This window comes from Pelobates fuscus, chromosome 11 (genome assembly GCF_036172605.1).
Source record: "Pelobates fuscus isolate aPelFus1 chromosome 11, aPelFus1.pri, whole genome shotgun sequence".
Classification (NCBI taxonomy): Eukaryota; Metazoa; Chordata; class Amphibia; order Anura; family Pelobatidae; genus Pelobates; species Pelobates fuscus.
The window spans coordinates 14260136-14282638 of record NC_086327.1 but is presented as its reverse complement, the minus strand read 5'-3'; the positions used below and the strand labels follow the sequence as shown (position 1 = coordinate 14282638).

The window sequence follows — 22503 nt, the reverse complement described above, 5'->3', positions numbered from 1 at the left end:
AAATACAGCTTACAAATTCCAAAGTGAATTTCAAACTTAAAGCCACAGTAGCCACATTGAAAACTCTAGTGAATAACACTGTTAATAAATGCCTTTATCGCTGCTTGCTATTTTAGGTTTCCATAGTTATGTCAGCACTTGCACAGAATCTTATGCAACACTGTTTTGCATATAATATTAATATTTACCTTTAATGTATTAGATAACTTTTTGTCTTCTAAACTAATACAGAAGTCAATGGTAAAGTGTACTCTTTAACAAACATTGTAGTTTTATAAAAGCTGCCAACTAGCTATCTTGTAAAATATATAAATTATCTTTCTGTCCATTCGAATTACAATAGAAAGTGAGAGTCGAAACCTAGTTTTTGATTTATGGACTCGGGGTATGTTTTCTATTTCTGTTAGTAGATTCAATGGGATAGTGGGTGAAGTGTTAAAAATGCAGAAGTGTAAAATCACATCTTGATAAATCTTGATAAAATATGAGATCTGTTTTTTGAAACAAGGGATAGAAGGAGTGACTATAAGACAAGGTTAGGTTAGTATTATTTGGTATGTAGGTAGGTATACAAAAGACAATAACTTTGAAGTCCCATGGTCACTTAGAGGATAAGGTAGTGTCCATTACAAATTGCACAAAATTAGTATCTGAGTCTAACACTAATAATACATGGACTATATTTAATTCTACAAAAAGGCAGTGAAGTTGTTAAACACATATTATACAACATTTAAAACATACATTTATTTTTTTCCTTAGTGCAAGTCTGTCCTGTTCCAAATGCAGTTTCTAATGGAAGCTTTGGTCCCATAAAGACGCAATACATATACCAGGACTCTGTGAACTTCACATGTAATACAGGCTTTACACTTGTGGGGGTACCTTCAATATCCTGTACAGCAACGGGAACCTGGAGCTCAGCTGGACCTCTGTGCAAAGGTGAGAACCGATTGCCACTTTGCTACGTAGACTTAGATTTTGGAGTTAATGCACAAGCTAAAATTTTTACAATTATTTTCCATTCATTTTCAATTTGAAATGCTGATTTTAATACTGGTACACACATCAAATACAAAAAAAAAGTGATTTAAGCAAGTAATAATGAATTAGCTACTTATAGTCTCATCTAAAAGATCCTTGAACACATATTATCTATGAGTAACTTTCCTGATTGGCTCTTCAATTCTAGAGAAACCAAATTACATTGTGACGGACCGCCTGGCACCCTGACTGGGTGCCTCTGCCAATCACTGATTCCTAGTACCTCCGAGTACTTCCAAGCACTTCACCAGACACCATCAGCACTGTAGACCCTTATCCACCACAGCTTGGCTAGAATCTCGCTGTCCTCCACCCACCCAGGACCCAAGTCAGGGATCCAGCTTCCAGTGGGTAGACCCTTTTCCTACTCCAGAGAGTAAAGCAAGATGCTCTTACAAGAGCAAGTGTTGTAATACAAGGGAGTATAGTAATTATAGCAATCCCCAGAGTGAATACAGCTGACTTCTCCACACATGAGACAAGGCTCTATGTTGAGGGCAAAGAGGAACTGCTTAATGGCAGCCACAACTGGCCTTATATGCAAGTCCCCATGCAAGGGTTTTTCCATAACATATTCCAGGGGCATTCCACACTGGACCTGAGAGGGGACTGTGACAAAGTACACACTGTAATTACATTACTGTTTCTCAGGGCCAGAACACTCCCACACAAAACAGGATAATCCCTCCAATGTGCCTGAGAGATAAGTGAGTCAGCAGCTATACTAAACTCAATTATCTCCAGGCACAGAAAACATATATTTTACAATAACCCAAACGTACCCCCAAAACGCATGGAAACCCCACAAAAGCCATATTCCCGGACAGCCTCGATCTGGTGGACCAACATATCTAAAAATCAGCCAGATCACTTTAGGGGTTCGGGATTTCCATGGAAGTCATAATTTTGACTGACCGTGCACATGGTCCTATGCCTAAAACAGTTCCAGGGAATTAGGGCCAACGGTCGGTCTCTCTTGCTGGAGTACAAAAGTACATAAATCACATTTCTATATGAAATAGAAAGAACGGGGAACTCAAAGATCCTGGCAAAGAGTCTTCCAAAGTGACCCCTCTCTCTTCTTACATTCCATTGAAAGTGAGATGAAGAAACATATATGATGCTGATAAATGCTGATAAATAAAAGATTGTAGATAAAGCTAACGATTGAGTCATTTGCTAGTTTCATTGCAAAAAGGATTGGGTTTCCTCTTGAGAATTAGCAGTAGAATTTGTTTCCAATTGAGACCCTTACTTTTTTAAAACAATTCATAATGTAAAAAAATTAAAGAGAAGCCAAACAAAGAAAATAATGTCAGGACTAATTTTCTTTGCTAGAAAAGTTGGAATAAAATGTTCTCTTTGTACTTTTATAGAGAAAAAAAAGAGTTTCCTTTGCTCTTCCCAAATCCTTAAGCATACTTAAACAAACTGAAGTTATTAAAGGGACACTCCAGGCACCCAGACCACTTCTGCTCATTGGAGTGGTCTGGGTGCCAACTCCCACTACCCTTAACCCTGCAAGTGTAATTATTGCAGTTTTTCATAAACTGCAATAATTACCTTGCAGGGTTAACTCCACCTCTAGTGGCTGTCAACTAGACAGCCACTAGAGGTCACTTCCTAGTTTCTAGCACAGGTTTCCTGTGCTAGAGCGTCGCTGGACGTCCTCACGCTGTGTGAGGACCTCCAGCATTGCTCAAAACCCCATAGAAAAGCATTGAAATGATTTTTCAATGCTTTCCTATGGGGAGACGTAATGCGCATGCGCAGCATTTCCGCGCATGCGCATTAGGTCTCCTCGGCCGGTGGGCGATATTAGTCTCGCCCACCGGCCGACGTAATAACAAGGAGGAGAGTCGCGGAGGCGGAGACAGCGGCGAGGGACATCGCCGCTGTCCCAGGTAAGTCACTGAAGGGGTTTTCACCCCTTCAGTAATCGGGGATTGGGGGGTGGGAGGGAGAGGGACCCTCCAGTGCCAGAAAAACTGATTGTTTTTCTGGCACTGGAGTTTCCCTTTAAGTTACTCCAATGACCATGTGAGGGGATGCCCACTTGCCACGTCAAGGCAAACCTCTTTAGGTGGGTCCTACACTGACTATTCACCTTGCTTCCTTGAGCTTCTGGCAAAGATATCTCTAATGAGACAGAGAGGGGTATTTTTTATATACACCCCTATATACTTAATAACCCTTAATAGGGAACACATTGGATGGGCGGGAGCATTGTAACATACCTGGTGATACATAAGTGAATACAAATACTCAAACTCCCACTACAACCATAGCACATCAGCCCAAATACATACAGTAAAAACTACAGAGTTACCTGCGTACTTTTCCAAATCCCTATGCATATTTAAATTAATGGAGGTTATTTAGTAACTTCAATGGCCATTAGATGGAGAGGTGACCAAATTTTTCACTTTTACATGTAAATCTGAGAATTCTCTATGAAATAATAATAATAATAATTATTATTATTATTATGATATTTATAGAGCGCCGTCAAATTCCGCAGCGCTTTACAATGGGTGGACGAACAGACTTGTAGTTGGAACCAGACAAGTTGGACACACAGGAGCAGAGGGGTTGAGGGCCCTGCTCAATGAGCTTACATGCTAGAGGGAGTGGGGTAAAATGACACAAAAGGTAAGGATAGTATTAGACTAGTGACAGTTGCAGAAGAGGAATCAGTTGGGCGCTATTAACATTTTAATTGATACGCTTTTATGAAGGAGTGGGTGTTTAACGATTTTTTGAAGGAGTGGAGACTGGGTGAGCATCTAACGGAGGAGGGAAGTGAGTTCCACAGCAACGGTGCGGCCCTCGAGAAATCTTGAAGGCGAGCATCAGAGGTGGGAGTACGGACAGAAGATAGACGTAAGCCTTCAGCAGATCGTAAGGGCATAGACCTAGTACTTGCAAAATTATATACAAACTGGATTGCACTGATTGTTTCAAAATATATATTTATACTTGTGGGAGTAGATTCAATATCCTGCGTAGAAACAGGAGTGCAGAGTAAAGGTGACCCTAAGTGCACTAAGTGCTGGATCATATTTCTTTGGCTAAAACACATTTTTTTGTGTTCAATATTATTTTCCATTTGTACTGATGAATTCAACTCCTGATTCAAATCTGTCCAGTACTACTGGAGGTAGCTATTGTAACCAAACAAAAAATACAAAGCAAGAATAACAGCATAAAAAAGAATATACAAATTGAATATATTCTATTGGATCATCAACTGTTTGCACAATGTAATAAAATTAAAACAACCAATTTGTACTGATTGCTTTTAAATATGTATTTATTTTCGCTCCTTAGTGCAAGTCTGTCCAGTTCCAAATTCCATTTCTAATGGAAGCTTTGGTACCATAAAGACACAATACGTATATCAGGACTCTGTGAACTTTACATGTGATCCAGGCTTTATACTTGTGGGAGTAAATTCGATATCCTGCACAGCAACGGGAACCTGGAGCTCAGCTGAACCTCAGTGTAAAGGTAAGGACTGCTTGCTAATAGGGTGACTTTCACACAGGGTCTAAAATATTAGTATAACAGCAAAATTGCCATTAATATCACATATTGTGGATGTGACAAACATGTAAATTAATAAAAATGGTCAATTACAATGCATTACTAGCAGCTTACTATCTCACTACAAAAGGCAATAAAAAGTAAAAACAATGTCTGCAGTTAGGCATAATGCCTACATACAGTGTAAATATGATTAAATCCCGTGCTTCTAAAATAAAGATATTTAAAATACTATAGCAATCTTTATCAATCTCTTCAATGCAGATCTAATGCTAACAGTGAAGTGATAGAGTCTAGTCACCCCTCCACATTCCCAGACTGTAGGAATGATATGCTCCACGATTTTCAGCAAATTTGCAGGCATTATATAAGTGACTATTACCTCCTACCAGAGAAATATGCTCCTCTGCTGGCTAATAATCATTCATAGAGTATAAATGTGTTTGAGTAAGGCTTTATTGACTGCATTCAATTCTCGAGAAACCCAAATTACTAAAGAAATAGAAAGAATGAGAGATGTAAAGATCTTGGCCAATGGTTTTCCGTTTGACTACTATCTCTTCTTTCATTCAATTGGAAGTAAGATATATTTAAAAATGTGTGATGCTGATAAAATAAACTATTTCTAGATTAGGATTATGGTGGGGTCATTTGAAAAAATGTATCTGCTCAAATTATAGGAATTAGGAGAATTTGTACTAGATTCTTCCTTTAATTGTGACCTTACTTTAGAATTGTAGAGAAGATATTTATAAAAAATCATAAAAGGAAGAAAATTGAGCCACCATACAACCAATATAATGTCTGGACTCCTTCATTACTAGGTCATTTAGAATAATGTCTACGCTTTGTATTTTTACCATAAGTAGGCCATATTTTCCAGTTCTACATTTACGATTTGTGATTACCTATTGTTCATATATCGTATGACACATTTGTGATCACCTATTGTATATATATATAGTTTTTTGTTTGTTTGTTCCTTAGTGCAAGTCTGTCCAGTTCCAAATTCCATTTCTAATGGAAGCTTTGATCTGAAGAAGGCACAATACATATGCCAGGACTCTGTAAAATATACATGTGATCCAGGCTTCATACTTGTGGGGGTAGATACAATATCCTGCACAGCAACGGGAACCTGGAGCTCAGCTGAACCTCAGTGTAAAGGTAAGAACTGCTTGATACTTCAGGAGGTAAATTAAGTTGTTGTTTGTTTTTGTTAAAGCATGCACTAGCATTGTGATATGCATTAATATTTATTTTCCATTAGTATTCATGAATGAAAGTGGATCTCCAAGATTCTGGAAAATTGTCCTCCATTTGCCAGAATCTTTTAGATTGTGGCAAATCAAACTGAACCATATCTCTTTTTCCATTCTGTTGAAAGTGAGGTGAAGATTACTATATGATGCTGATAAAAAGGTTTTTAGGTGAATATGATAGTGGAGTCATTTGACATGTTATGTTCTTCAGAGGATCAGGCTTTTTTCTGAGAATCTGCCAGTATAATTTGCCCCCAATTGCGACCCTTAGATAATTATTGTAAACAATATAATTTCAACAAAATAAATAAATAAAAATGATACTAATTATAAAAAAAGACCAAAAGAGCCTCAAACATCACAGTGTAGTTTGGGATAACATCTCCTTCTTGCACATTGACTAATTGGTGGGCATGGTTCAATTTTTATAAACATGTAAAAAAAAAAAAATTACATCATGACAATTCTCTATATAATTATTGCAATTTGAAGTTTTCCTGTAATTTGAATGGGATTTTTGGATCTAATTAATTGCAAAAGTGCTCACTTAAGGTTTGATGTGTGAACAGATGTAATGTCAACACTACTGCTTAGTAACTGATATTTCTGCTAATCTTGGTTCTCCTATACACTTTATAGCGATCTGTAGATCCACTTTTAAAGAAAAAGTAATTAAAATAAATTTAAAAAAATCAGCTACTGAGAGTCTCATATATATCTCTAAACACAGTCCAAAATGTACTGAAGAGATTCACATTTAAAGCAGAGTGATTGGGTAACTCAAAGATCTTCATCCCTTCTTCCATTCCCTTCATAATGATTTTAAGTAAAATATATAATACTGGCAAAAAATAGAAGGTGAAGATGATGGAGGAGTCATATGATAATTTGGTCAAAGAAGTGAGTCTTCGTCTGACCAGATTGGCCATAGAATTTGTCTCCAATTATGACCTCTAGTTAACACTATAGAGGAGATATTGTTAACCATCAAAGCCTCCTGATATGAAAATATTTACCTAAAAATATATATATATATATATATATATATATCAACAGGGAAATAGCCCCAGGACTCATTGATCTTTTTGATAATTTTTATATTTTGGAATAATGGCTCCTCTTTGTAGTACTTTGTAGTACTTTATAATGCTTTTACATTTGCATTAGTCTAGCCAGTGTCACTCTGGTTTGTTGCACTGGCCTGTCAACAGTGTATTGGTTATGGAAGTCTTAAAAAAACCAAACAGAAGAAAAGTAAGAATTACAACATCAACATTCTCTTTAAAATTAATGAACATTGAAACTATTCTGTACTTTGAATTATGTGTTGCATCATCATTACGGGCAAAATCTTTTAAATAATAGTTAAACCAATCGCATTGCTTGCTTTTCTATATTCTTTGTTTGCTCCTTAGTGCAAGTTTGTCCATTTCCAAATTTAGTTTCTAATGAAAGCTTTGATTCCAAGAAGACAGAATACGTGTACCAGGACTATGTAAAATATACATATGATCTCTGCTTTATACTTGTGGGAATAGATACAATATCCTGCAGAGCAATGGGAACCTGGAGTTATTATTATTATTATTAATGGTATTTGTATAGCGCTAACTTGTGCCGCGATATTATGAAATGGGGAAAATGTAACAATAAATTAGACAATTACAAAATGATACAGGAACAATAGGTACAGTTGCAAGAAAAAGTATGTGAACCCTTTGGAATGATATGGATTTCTGCACAAATTGGTCATAAAATGTGATCTGATCATCATCTAAGTCACAACAATAGACAATCACAGTCTGCTTAAACTAATAACACACAAAGAATGAAATGTTGCCATGTTTTTATTGAACACACCATGTAAACATTCACAGTGCAGGTGGAAAACTCGTGAAGGAAACTGACTGCTATTATATTACAGTCCAAAAAGTTTTTTTTTTGTTAAATCCAAGCTATTGTGACACCAGTGAGTGAGTGGTGGCACTGGGCAGGCCCTGAAACGCACACTAGTGGAGGAAACTGACTGCTATTATATTACAGTCAAAAAAGTTTAGTTTTTTTTTTAAATGCAAGCTATTGGGACACCAGTGAGTGAGTGGTGGCACTGGGCAAGTGGGCACAGTATACGCTGTGAGCCTGACACACACGCTGGCACACAACTAACTGCTATTCAATCTATTACAGTCAAAACTGTAATTTTTTTTTTTTTAAATGTACACTACTGTTATACCAGATATGAGTTGCACTGGTGTGACACTGTGCCCTGGCAGGCCCTGAAACGCACACTAGTGAAGGAAACTGACTGCTATTATATTACAATCCAAAAAGTTTTTTTTGTTAAATGCAAGCTATTGTGACACCAGATATGAGTGGTGGCACTGGGCGAGTGGGCACAGTATACGCTGTGAGCCTGACACACACGCTGGCAGACAACTAACTGCTATTCAATCTATTACAGTCAAAATTGTAATTTTTAAAAAAAAATGTACACTACTGTTACACCAGATATGAGTTGCACTGGTGTGACACTGTGCCCTGGCTGGCCCTGAAACGCACACTCGTGAAGGAAACTGACTGCTATTATATTACAGTCCAAAAAGTTTTTTTTTGTTAAATGCATGCTATTGTGACACCAGTGAGTGAGTGGTGGCATTGGGCAGGCCCTGAAATGCACACTAGTGAAGGAAACTGACTGCTATTATATTACAGTCAAAAAGTTTTGTTTTATTTAAATGCAAGCTATTGTGACACCAGTGAGTGAGTGGTGGCACTGGGCAAGTGGGCACAGTATATGCTGTGAGCCTGACACACAGACTGGCAGGCAGGCAGGCAACTGCAATTACATTACACAGAAAAAAAAAAGCAGACTGATGTTCTAGCCCTAAAAAGGGCTTTTTGGGGTGCTGTCCTTACAGCAGAGATCAGATGAGTCCTTCAGGACTGTAGTGGACACTGAATACCCTAGCCTAGCTATCAATTTCCCTATCAAATCAGCAGCAGCTACACTGTCCCTACTCTCACTAAGAATGCAGCTTCACAATGAATGTAAAATGGATGCTGTCCAGGAGGTGGGAGGGTCTGGGAGGGAGGGTCTGCTGCTGATTGGCTGGAATGTGTCTGCTGACTGTGAGGTACAGGGTCAAAGTTTACTCAATGATGATGAATAGGGGGCGGACCGAACAGCGCATGTGTTCGCCATCTGTGGCGAACGTGAACAAGCGATGTTCGCCGGGAACTAATCGCCAGCGAACAGTTCGGGACATCACTAATTGTAGAAGGTATATTTTATACCATCAAAAAAAATAAAGAGCTTACAAATAAATAAAAGAACACAACCACAAACAAGAATCTTTCTTCTGATTCACTATGTGATCTAAAATAGTGAGTCTTATTGTAATATATATTTTTCACACCTTAGTGCAAGTCTGTCAAATTCCAAATTCAGCTTCTAATGGAAGCTTTGATCCCACAAAGACAGAATGCATATATCAGGAATAAGTTAACTTTATCTGTGATCCAAGCTTTATACTTGTGGAAGTAGATTCAATATCCTGCACAGCAACAGGAAACGTGTTCAGGGACTAAAACACATTTTTTAAACTAAACATTATATTCAATTTGTATTAAGGGTCGGCGCTTCCTATGGGCGACTTAGGCAGTATTTGAGTGACCTGGTAGTAGGGAAGCACACACACAAACACACACTGCTTCTCTTACACACACACAGAAACACAATGCATCCCTTACACACACTTACACTGCATTACATTACATACACAGAAACACACCTTGCATCCCTTACACACACTCAATGCACCCCTTACCCACACACTGCATTACATTACATACACAGAAACACACCTTGCATCCCTTACACATACAAACACAAAATTACACAATGCATCCCCTACACACACCCAGAAACACACAAAGCATTCCTTACACACAAACACACACTGCATCCCCTATACACACACTGCATCTCTTACACAAACTGGTATCCCTATACACTACATTCCATAAGAACACACACACATGACATCCTCTACAATAACACATAACACATCCCCTACACATATACACTCCACTCTCTGTGAGCGAACTCATGGGTGGACTTATGGGCGGGCCTTGTAGACATACTCACGGTCAGGCCCTGGGAGCCCAGACCTTGAGCTGTGTAAGGGGTAATGCTAATTTAATTTATTCCATTGGATCATGAACTGTTTGCACAATGTTAGAAAATAAAGATAACCAATTTGTACTAATTGATTTTACATATATATTTATTCTTGTTCCTTAGTGCAAGTCTGTCCAGTTCCAAATTCAGTTTCTAATGGAATATTTGATCCCATGAAGTCAGAATACATTTATCAAGACTCTGTGAAATATACATGTGATCCAGGCTTTGTACTTGAGGGAGCAGATTTAATATCCTGTACAGCAACGGGAACTTGGAGTTCATCTGAACCTCAGTGCAAAGGTTAGAACTATATGAAACTTTGGTGGTAGATCTAGCTTTAACCCCTTAAGGACACATGACATGTGTGACATGTCATGATTCCCTTTTATTCCAGAAGTTTGGTCCTTAAGGGGTTAGGCACAGAGTAAGACACTGTCAGGAACATTCTAAATCAACAATAAAAATCTTAGACAATGAAGATAAACTGGATTACATTGCTTGTTTTTATTTTCATTTGTTCCATAGTTCAAATCTGTCCAGTTCCAAGTTCCATTTCTAATGGAAGTATTGATCCCATGAAGACAGAATACATATACCAGGACTCTGTGAACTTTACATGTGATCCAGGCTTTGTACTTGTGGGAGAAGATATAATATCCTGCACAGCAACGGGAACCTGGAGCTCAGTAGAACCTCAGTGTAACGGTAACGACCCTGATTTAGAAAGGAGATATTTGAAATCAAAAACCTCATAATGAGAAAAAAGAAAAGAAGCAGTTGCATAGCAAAGAGGACTCTTTCTTTGATAATATCATAATGTAGAATAATGTCTCCTTTCTCCCTCCACCCTCCCAGAGTATTGGCCCTATTTTCAACTTTTTTAGTATCTAGGGTGTCTTGCACCAGCATGGCATTAACATATTGGTAAACGTTGAGAAAAAAAAAAGAGAACTGCCAGCAGAGAGCAAGAAATAATAACTGTATCGCTGGTGGAGTGGCAAATATCAACCAATTAGGCTAGGTATTTCTAAAAATAAAACTTTTAATATAGCGATTACGAGGTGAACAAAATTCAAACAGAAATAATAATGTACATATTTACAAAACAATTATCCTGCGTATAGCTATAATATCTGTATATGAAAATCTGATCCACCAGTGATACAATTATTTCTCGCTCTCTCCTGGCAGTTTTTATAATTTATTCCATAGTGACCAGTCTCACTAGCGGTTACCCCCCCACTTCAGGAGGTTAATAATTACATTACCTTTCTTTTATTGGTAAATGTTGTTCTGAACATGTTAAAAAAAGGTTCAGGGGGGTAAAGGGGGGAGTGGTGGATGGAGGAAGGGAGGTGGAGGGAGGAAGTCGAGGGGATTTATTTGCACTACCTGAAATTAGTTTCTACACGTCTAATAGAATTATCTATCAGACGCTTAAAAATGTTTAACATTTTACCAAACTTGTCAGTCAGCGAGACCATAAAAGAAGGAATGGAATCCAAATGTAAAACAAAATGAAGGACTTCAGCAAATATCAATAAATAGTCATCTGAATTGATCCCTATCCCTCTTTCCACTGCCTTGACAGTGAGGTGGAGAATAATATATGATGCCAATGCATATGGTATTTGTCAGTGAGGATATTGGTTAAGTAATTTGATAATTCATATGTTTGCTTTTTCTGGAAAAATTGCTTTCACAACACGCCTACTGAGCTCTTTAATGTCAGTAAAACATACAAATAATTACAGGCCACCCCTTTAAAATAGAATACATATGGATTTCAAAATGTTTTTGAAGGGTCACTATATTCCCACCTACTGATCAGTTTTCAAAAAAGAGCAAGTACCCAAGAAGGAAGATGGAGTTGATTGATTGTTTGTTGAGAGGATTGAATATCTTCATGTGATTCTGTCAGTAGAATGTGGCCTCAAGTTGTGAGAGATATTTTAAATCACCCATATAGCTCATAATATGAAAATATTGAGTCTATATTGAGTCACCAAACGAAAAAAAAAAGAATAAAAAGCACCCAGCACACATGACAACTCAAACCAGATTTTCTATTCTTGTTAAGTGTTTAGCTGGATTTTTATGGTACTATCTGGCCCTATTTTTTCTTCTAAACTATTGGATATATTGTTTTGGGGTGCATGACACCAATGCGGCTACAAAATATTTGTGAGTATTGTTCTAAACAACAAAAAAGTAAGGATTACAAAGTGAAAAATACTCTGAAAAATTCATGCAACAAACGTTGTACCTTGTAAATGTGCTGGATCTTTTTGTTCTATAGTGCAAGTCTGTCCAGTCCTAAATTCGGTTTCTAATGGACGTTTTGATCCCATGAAGACAGAATACATATACCAGGACTCTGTGAACTTCACATGTGATCCAGGATTTATACTTGTGGGAGTAAATGTAATATCCTGCACATCAACGGGAACCTGGAGCTCAATTGAACCTCAGTGCAAAGGTAAGGACTCCATCTTACTTTGAGAGGGCTAAATTTATTGTTTTGCGCTAAAACCTTCACTATAATTTTTAGATTATATTAACCATGCATTTCTGTTTGTCCATGATTTTAATTTCCTGCTCGTTTTGTGATAAATATGCAATACAAATGCATTATCAAAACGATTACTTTGTAACTGAATTTTCCACGGATGCAGGTTCTGTAACACACTAATGGTACTCAGTGGAACCAACACCACTGAACTGGTGTTTATTTTTTTTAAATGTATTTTTGTTGAAAGAAAATATTTGTGAATATTTGAAACGAGACACTCAGGTCTCGGAGCAAACAAAGCAAACATGAATCTCAAGATAATTGCAATAAGGAACAAAATTATAGCTATCAGAATTTGGAGTCTCCCTCCTCTTCTCCCCCTCATGCAAGTTTTCTTTCACACAAAGAACACATCTGTCAATTTACCTTTTGTTGCCCAAGCCATGACACAGCCTCGGGAGGTCCATGAATGGGATAGGGACCCTTCCCACGATCCCGCTCTTATCTCTTAAGTGCTTTTGACGCTGGCCGATGTAGCTCCACCCCTTTTTATGGCAATGCCATGATGCTGATGATGTCACAGCCCGCCAAAACAAACAGTTTTAAACATTTTGGGGCGTGGCTATATAATTAAAGCCAATACAGGCTTTAACCCCTTAAGGACACATGACATGTCTGACACGTCATGATTCCATTTTATTCCAGAAGTTTGGTCCTTAAGGGGTTAAAAAGGTCACTTAGGTTAAGGATCATTGCCATGTTGTGGTTTCTGTTTTCAGTTCCCAGGAGTGCGTTATAGTCTGTGTATTGGACTCAAGTTTCGCTGACTATTTTCCATTCTGTAATCCTGTGACTCGGCTATTGGTTTTTCGCTTCCCCGCTTCCCCGATTTCTGGCTTCCCTGACTCGGCTTGTCCCTGATCATTCTTAATCTAACAACTTCTAACCTGGCCATTCTAAGGACCAGTACATGTTGTCTAATCTATTATCATATACTCACTGCGTGTTGGGTCACTAGGTATCGTGACAACATGGAATAGATACACAAGGGGACTTGCAGGTTCCTGGCCAGAAAGGGGAAGGCACGCAGGTCTCCTGGTTTATCCCCCCTCTTACTCAGTAGGTACAACTAAAAAACAAAGTCCTATTTAATAAGTGGTCCCTAAGTATAGCACAATTCTCTTCTGGTTGGAGCTGGCTGGATCTGTCACGAGTCAACTTAGTGTGTTAAACAAGGGGTGTATGAGTTTCAACCTCCATTTTGGATCAGGACCCAAAGGGGTAGGAATAGGGTAAAATGAATGAGAAAAAAAAATGGGGATTATGCCTAATGGCTATCTACCATTCAACACCCGAGGCGTGTGTGGTGTCCATACATCAGTAGTTGAATTAGAACAATGTTCCCCTCCCTCCATCAGGACTTGACCTCCCCTATTGTAAAAGATTGAGTAAGTAGTTGCTTTCTGTGGAAAGTATCCAGTGGGTCCAAATGTCTGTATGAGTCTGGGCCCAAAATATGAGCTCTTCCATGGAGCGGAGTTCTCCATGCCCTGGAACTGTCTCCAGTCCCTTTGGAAAGGCTGGGTTATAGGTCACCGGTGAGAGATGCGAGGGGTAGCAAGGTCTAATTTAGCTGCCTGCGTATTCCATATATGAAGTGTGGAATAAATTAGATGATGAGTGGCCACTAGATTGCATCCATGTTTGGGTCCATCCATGATAATGCAACCATTGGTCTGCCCACCAAGACTGTCTTTACCCCCTTCCACAGCTTATTGATGCCCTCTTTAGACCATTCAACCACTCCCTAAAGATGGTTGCTTGGCCAGACCCCTCCCTGACTTCAGCAACATGAGGGTTTCATATCCTATGCATGAATTGGTCTTGTGCAAAATTAACCTCAAAGGTAAGTTGCAATGCAATAGGATAGCAATTGGCAGGTTCTGAAAGAGGCACAGTATGTGTGGGAGAATGTTAATTTTGATGAACCCACCCTGCCAATCCAGGAGAGGTGTGGCCATGACCATTTCTCCAAGATCCTCTCCAGCTTTACCAAGTTGACTTGGTCCTGTATTTTGATTTATGTGACGGGTCATCAATTACATGCATAATCATAGACAATACAAACAAACCAATTTGCACTGATTGATTTTATATTTCTCTCTTTTTTTCTTAGTGCAAGTCTGTCCAGTTCCAAAATCAGTTTCTAATGGGAGCTTTGATCCCAAGAAAACAGAATACATATATCAGGACTCTGTGAAATATACATGTAATCTAGGCTTTACACTTGTGGGAGTAGATTTAATATCCTGTACATCAACGGGAGCCTGGACTTCAGCTGAGCCTGAATGCGAAGGTAAGGACTGCTTGCTATTCCAGAAAATAGATCGTTTGAAAATAACTTTTACATTTCATTAAAAAAAATCTTATTATATTTGCACAATAACCAAACACTTTTGAAAGTTCTCACAGTTGAAGACAAAACATTGCATTACAAAATGTGAGATTTCATAAATATATATATATATATATATATATATTTATATATATATATATATATATATGTAATACAATACACAAGATCCAGCGCACTCACTCATCTTCAAAGCTCACATATTTTATTCATTTTTTTTTTTTTTTTTTAAAACACCCAATCTAGGCAAATATAATGGGGGTTTAGTTACATTATATGATCATACATTGCATAAGCCTGCCACAACTACAATGTACCCCATCTTTGGCAGGCCCTACTCTCACAGTCTAATGTCTGCTCTTATGAGATTAACCACTTACTTGGGGGAAAATTTCACCTGGGGCTCTCTGCAGTACAAGGCTAAACAGGGTCCTGGAATGAGGCACCTGTGACAGGGGGGTGAGGGGCATGCAAAATTAAGGAGCTGGCCTTTCTCCCATATATATATATATATATATATATATATATATATATATATATATGAAAACAGGGGGCTGCACCCACCTGAACATGCATAAATGGGGTGGGGTGCTGCTGGGGGCAATTTATACAATGCACAAGATTCAGCACACTCACTCATCCACTAAACAGCAGCAATATATATATTACCCATTCACCAACAAGTTTGTGAACCCCCAAGGTGGGGTGGATAGCATCTAGATCCACCATTCAGAAAGAAGAAGCAGTATATCCCTAGACAGGGTTTGTACTATTCAAGTGCATCTCGATAGAATAGAAGAGAATAGATAGAATTATAGAACCACCTCAGGTCTACAAGGTGTAAGTGCGATATCATCTTGTATCCTTACCTTATACCAGATATACTACACTATATTTTGCTTCACTCTTCTGTCTCCACATATTTCATTACTTCTAAGAATGTTCCTACCTCAGGAATCATGTCAAAGCTCTACCCCATCTTCCTATTTCACACTTTTTATTTCGGACCAATATGAATCTTGAAAAATTAGTTCTTGAAATTTTTCTCAGTACTGGCTCTGTTTTTTTTAAATATATTTTTGGAGATAGTGTTTACATTTTGGATCATCAACTACCTGCAAAGTTTGCTGATTGTTTTCATATATATTTTCATTTATTCCCTAGTGCAAATCTGTCCAATTCCAAATTCAGTTTCTAATGGAGCCTTTGAACCCAAGAAGGCACAATACATATATCAGGACTTCGTGAACTTTACATGTGATCCAGGGTTTTTACTTGTGGGAGTAGACTCAATATCCTGTACGACAACTGGAATCTGGAGCTCAGCTGAACCGGAGTGCAAAGGTAAATCTGGATCAATATTGAGCTGGGAAAATTAGTTATTTTTGCACTTTTTCTGAGGGTTAGCTCTATTTTTTGCTATACTGTTGAATGTAGTATCTTTGAGGATCTATGCATACTTAAAAAGAGAGAAAAAAAACAAACCCTCAAGCTGGACCTTAGGGCAAATGTTAGAATTACTTTCTTTCTGGACTAGATTTAGCTTTAGATATAGAGGTTAACATCAGGAACATTTCAAACCAAAAATAAAAATCTTAGACAAGGTAAAGTAAACAGATTTGACTTATTGTTTTTGTATGTATTTTCATTTGTTGCTTAGTGCAAGTCTGTCCAGTTCCAAATTCAGTTTCTAATGGAACCTTTGATCTGAAGAAGACACAATACATATACCAGGACTCTGTGAAATATACATGTGATCCAGGCTTTATACTTGTGGGAGTAGATACAATATCCTGTACGGCACCTGGAACCTGGAGCTCAGCTGCACCCCATTGCAAAGGTAAGGACTGAATCATATTTCGAGAGGGTTATATCTTTTTGAGCACATTTTTTTTACTAGAATTGTGAGATTTTTTTAAGCATTCGTTTTCTATGTGTCCATGATTTTAATCACCTACTCACTTTTTGAAAAACATGCTACAACTGCACAAATGCATTGTTAAAACAATTACTGTGCTACTGAATTTTCTGCGGATGTTGTCTCTGTCACACACTAAATGGTGTTCAGTGGAACCGACATCCAGGAAAAAAGCAATAAAAACATGTAAATACTACTTTACAGATCCCTAAACACCACTGCAAGGTTCTTTTGGGTTTTTTCATCTATACATTTAGAAGTGTTGCACATTACTGATAAACCAAATTTTAGTGATTGTTTTTATATTTATTTAGTTTTGTTTTTGTTTGTCCCCTAGTACAAGTCTGTTCAGTTCCAAATTCAGTTTCTAATGGAAGCTTTGGTCTGACGAAAACACAATACATATACCAGGATTCTGTGAAATATACATGTAATCCAGGATTTACACTTGTGGGAGTAGATACACTATACTGTACAGCAACGGGAACCTGGAGCTCAGCTGCACCTCAGTGCAATGGTAATGACTACTTGCTACTTCAGGGAGAACATTTAGCTTTTTAAGAAAAAGCACGAGGTGACATTTTGAGGGCTGTATATACATGTGCAAAGATTTGGTTGGTCCATAACTGTCAGGGTCTGACCTGAGATGGGAGTCTTTCAGATAGACACAGTCCAAGGTGACCAGTTAAGAAGCCACCTGGACTGTGAATCTGTGCACGGGGGCTGTGCAGGAAAGGATTCCAATGCAGCAACAACAAGGACATAAACAGCAGGATAGTCAAGGGTTAGCCAAAGTCAAAGGATGCCAGAGGTCAGGATTACCAAAGTATAGCCAAAGTCAAGGGATGCCAGAGGTCAGGATTAACGAAGTCAGAAGCCGTGGTCAATGTAGAGTTGAAGATCAAGAGACTGGAACACAGGAACTAAGCACACACAACAGGATCAAAGACTTGATAAAGTTCCCAGGGCGAGGCTGTGTATATACAGTTGCAAGAAAAAGTATGTGAACCCTTTGGAATGATATGGATTTCTGCACAAATTGGTCATACAATGTGATCTGATCATCATCTAAGTCACAACAATAGACAATCAAAGTCTGCTTAAACTAATAACACACAAAGAATGAAATGTTGCCATGTTTTTATTAAACACACCATGTAAACATTAACAGTGCAGGTGGAAAAAGTATGTGGACCCCTAGACTAATGACATCTCCAAGAGCTAATTGGAGTGAGATGTCAGCCAACTGGAGTCCAATTAATGAGATGAGATTGGAGGTGTTGGTTACAGCTGCCCTGCCCTATAAAAAACACACACCAGTTCTGGGTTTGCTTTTCACAAGAAGCATTGCCTGATGTGAAAGAGCTCTCAGAAGACCTACGATTAAAAATTGTTGACTTGCATAAAGTTGGAAAGAGTTATAAAAGTATCTCCAAAAGCCTTGGTGTTCATCAGTCCACAGTAAGGCAAATTGTCTATAAATGGAGAAAGTTCAGCACTGCTGCTACTCTCCCTAGGAGTGGCCGTCCTGTAAAGATGACTGCAAGAGCACAGCGCAGACTGCTCAATGAGGTGAGCTAAAGCTAGAGTGTCAGCTAAAGACTTACAAAAGTCACTGGCATATGCTAACATCCCTGTTGTTAGCGAATCTACAATACGTAAAACACTAAACAAGAATGGATTTCATGGGAGGATACCACAGAGGAAGCCATTGCTGTCCAAACAAAACATTGCTGCACGTTTACAGTTTGCACAAGAGCACCTGGATGTTTCACAGCAGTACTGGCAAAATATTCTGTGGAAAGATGAAACCAAAGTTGAGTTGATTGGAAGAAACACAACACTATGTGTGGCGAAAAAGAGGCACAGAACACCAACATCAAAACCTCATCCCAACTGTGAAGTATGGTGGTGGGGGCATCATGGTTTGGGGCTGCTTTGCTGCGTCAGGGCCTGGACGTATTGCTATCATCGAAGGAAAAATGAATTCCCAAGTTTATCAAGACATTTTGCAGGAGAACTTAAGGCAATCTGTCTACCAGCTGAAGCTCAACAGAAGATGGGTGTTGCAACAGGACAATGACCCAAAGCATAGAAGTAAATCAACAACAGAATGGCTTAAACAGAAGAAAATATGCCTTCTGAAGTGGCCCAGTCAGAGTCCTGACCTCAACCCGATTGAGATGCTGTGGCATGACCTCAAGAAAGCGATTCACACCAGACATTCCAAGAATATTGCTGAACTGAAACAGTTCTGTAAAGAGGAATGGTCAAGAATTACTCCTGACCGTTGTGCACGTCTGATCTGCAACTACAGGAAACGTTTGGTTGAAGTTATTGCTGCCAAAGGAGGTTCAACCAGTTATTAAATCCAAGGGTTCACATACTTTTTCCACCTGCACTGTGAATACTTACATGGTGTGTTCAATAAAAACATGGCAACATTTCATTCTTTGTGTGTTATTAGTTTAAGCAGACTGTGATTGTCTATTGTTGTGACTTAGATAATGATCAGATCACATTTTATGACCAATTTGTGCAGAAATCCATATAATTCCAAAGGGTTTACATACTTTTTCTTGCAACTGTATACCCTGCTGATGACTGATCAGAGTTAGGTGAAGCACAGCAATAGACGAAGTTCATCCCCCAGTGCTGCAGACAAGCCAGGATGAATAGGACTAGAAACATTTCCAAGGACTAGGAACTGCTGTGGCTCAAAGGTAGATAGCAGGCCCAGGACTGTATGGAGATGCTCTGACCAATTTGTCTAGCAATCTAGTTGTCAAAGATACTAAGATAGTTTTGCTTTCCCATTTTTCCTGTTTTAAACATTGACTGTTCACTTGCTGCCGAATATATCCCACCCCTTGACAGGTGCCATTTTAACAATATGATCAATGCTATTTACTTCACCAGTTGGTGGTCTTAAGGTTGTGGCTGATCAGTGTAAATCAATATATGTGGAAAATAAAAGGAAAAAAAGAAGAATGTCTCACTCTCCAAAAATAATGTAATTGCTTTATTTAGTGCATAGAAGAAAGCACAGAAGTAGCGATGTTCCGGCTCACACAGGAGCCTTTTTTAAGCAGCATGAGCCAAAATATTGCTATTTGTGTGCTTTCACTAAATAAAAAATTACACTACATTATTTTTGGAGAGCACCGAACCATTGTTTTTTATTTGGAATGTATTACTGGTGTGGAGATACCTGAAGTTTATACAGCATACCATTTTATTAAGTGTACATTAATTTTCAGTTGTAAGTGGAAAGGTGAATCAGTTTATTTGGGTGTGAATTAAAAGGATTTTGATTTTGACAATTCTTTTTTTCATTGATCTTCTATAAACTATTCATTTTTATTGTATTCATGAATTTAACTCCCATATAGGTAATAGGCGCACAGATGTATTGTCAACACTTGTGTTTGGTAACTGTCTTTTCGCAAATAAACCATTTCAAAAACTAATTTACTAGCTCCATAAACATATACTAAACATATGCATCATCCCAATCTAGCTTTGTAGTCATTGGCACCCACAAATAACTCAATGGCTATTTTAAATTGTCCTTCTATTTGTGCCCTGTTACATAGCTAAACAAAAAGTGGATTGTAGATAAGGATAATGAAAGAGCTAGTCAATAAAATATTGAGAATTTAACTTCTTTGGGAAAGAAATATTTTGATCCAACATGACTTTCAAAATACGTACACCTTCTTGACGACTGGTTTGATATAAAGTGCTCTCTTTGCATTTTTTATAAATGCGGGCCTTATTTTTTCTTTTGTACTGATGGGGGTATTGTCTCTGGGGTATATGTCACCAGTGTGGCTACATAAGACAGGCAAAATAATAAATAAATAAAAAAAAAGCATTAAACAAATTACTAGGTGAAAATTATCTGTAAAATCAATGTCACCTTAAACTATTTTGGACATGTTTTGCATTTTGATCATCAATTACTTCCAATTAAAATCCTAGACAATGTAGATCAATTCAATTGCTGTGATTATTTTAATATATTTTTTTGTTTGTTTCTTAGTGCTAGTCTGCCCAGTTGCACATTCAATTTCTAATGGAACCTTTAGTCCAAAGAAGACACAATACGGGTACCAGGAATTTGTAAAGTACACATGTGATCCAGGCTTTACACTTGTGGGAGTAGATTCAATATTCTGCACATCGATGGGAAACTGGAGCTCAACTGAACCGCAATGCAAAGGTAAGAATTGCATGATATTTCTGTGGAAGATTTAGCTTTAGACAAAGAGGTTGTCATTGCCAAGAACACTTTAAACCAACAACGAAGATCCTAGACAATGTAGATAAACCAATTTTCAAGTGATCTGTACTATATATAAACACGAAGGCAAAAACGTCCAGCCACACTACCAAAAGAGTACCCCACAAACACTTGCAAATAGAATATATGTGAACAAAAATATGTCCCCAGTGGGGAAGTATAAGGTGGAGGGTGGTGGGACACAAAATAGTATACAGAGGATACAACCTGAGAATCAGGATGAAATGGTAGTAAGAATCTACGAATAAAAAACTACATATCATCAATTTTCAGTAATTGTTTTTATATTTTTTGTCTGTTTAATTTATTTTTGTTTGTTCCCTAGTGCAAGTCTGTTCAGTTCCAAATTCAGTTTCAAATGGAAGCTTTGTTCCCAAGAAGACACAATATGTGTCTCAGGACTCTGTGAAATATACATGTAATGCAGGCTTTATACTTGTGGGAGTAGATACAATATTCTGTACAGCAACGGGAAACTGGAGCTTAGTTGAGCCTCAGTGCAAAGGTAAGGAGTGTTTGCTTCTAAATTAAATTTCACACAGGGTCTAAAATATTAGTATAAAAGCAAAAATGCTATTTTTCTCACATACTGTGGATGCGACAAAAATAGATTAATAAAAATAGGCAATTACATTGCTTATAGGTATATGCAAGGACTCTGAATGCATTACTAGCAGCTTACTAGCTTACTACAATTAGCAACAGAATGTAAAACAGAACATCTTCATTTAGGCATAATGCCTACATACAGTAAATACAGTTATATCATATGTTTCTAAAATAAAGATATTTAAAATTACTATAGCAATCTTTATCAATCTCTTCAATGCAAATGTAATGCTAATAGTGAAATGGTAGAGTCTAGTCACTCCTCCACCCTCCCAGACTGTAGGAATGATATGACCCATTAAAAATTATTTTAGTGTTTGAAAGCAGGGGCTGGACTTACGTTTTCAGCAAATTTGCAGTCATTATGTAAGTGACTATTAGGATTGTAGAAGAGATAATTATAAAACAATTAATAATAGGAAGAAAAAGGAGTCACAAACAAACAAAACAATGCCTGGACTCTTACATCAATACTAGGTCATTTGGAATAATGTCTGATCGTTGTAGTTTTACCAAGTCTTGGTCATATTTTCCACTTCTACAGTGTTTGATGTAGTGTCTTTGGGGGTTGTTACACCAGCATTGAATTACATCATGAAAAATCTCTACAAAATCAAATAAAATCAATTACATTTGAAATTATTCTATACTTTGATTTGTGTTTGGGATAACCTATTGCTTGCAAAATACACAATATATAAATATTTATA

General features: G+C 37.8%; 1 protein-coding gene across 1 annotated transcript in view; it reads left to right on the top strand.

The window, feature by feature from the left end:
- The window catches only part of LOC134577074 (complement receptor type 2-like), a 117307-nt gene that overhangs the window by 11132 nt on the left and 83672 nt on the right, over positions 1-22503 (top strand). The window contains exons 5-15 of the mRNA XM_063435716.1: positions 763-942; positions 4375-4554; positions 5578-5757; positions 10156-10335; positions 10561-10740; positions 12335-12514; positions 16125-16304; positions 16621-16800; positions 17216-17395; positions 20924-21103; positions 21510-21689. Of these exons, the coding sequence (XP_063291786.1) occupies positions 763-942; positions 4375-4554; positions 5578-5757; positions 10156-10335; positions 10561-10740; positions 12335-12514; positions 16125-16304; positions 16621-16800; positions 17216-17395; positions 20924-21103; positions 21510-21689 (1980 nt within the window). The remainder of the gene's footprint in view (positions 1-762; positions 943-4374; positions 4555-5577; positions 5758-10155; positions 10336-10560; positions 10741-12334; positions 12515-16124; positions 16305-16620; positions 16801-17215; positions 17396-20923; positions 21104-21509; positions 21690-22503) is intronic.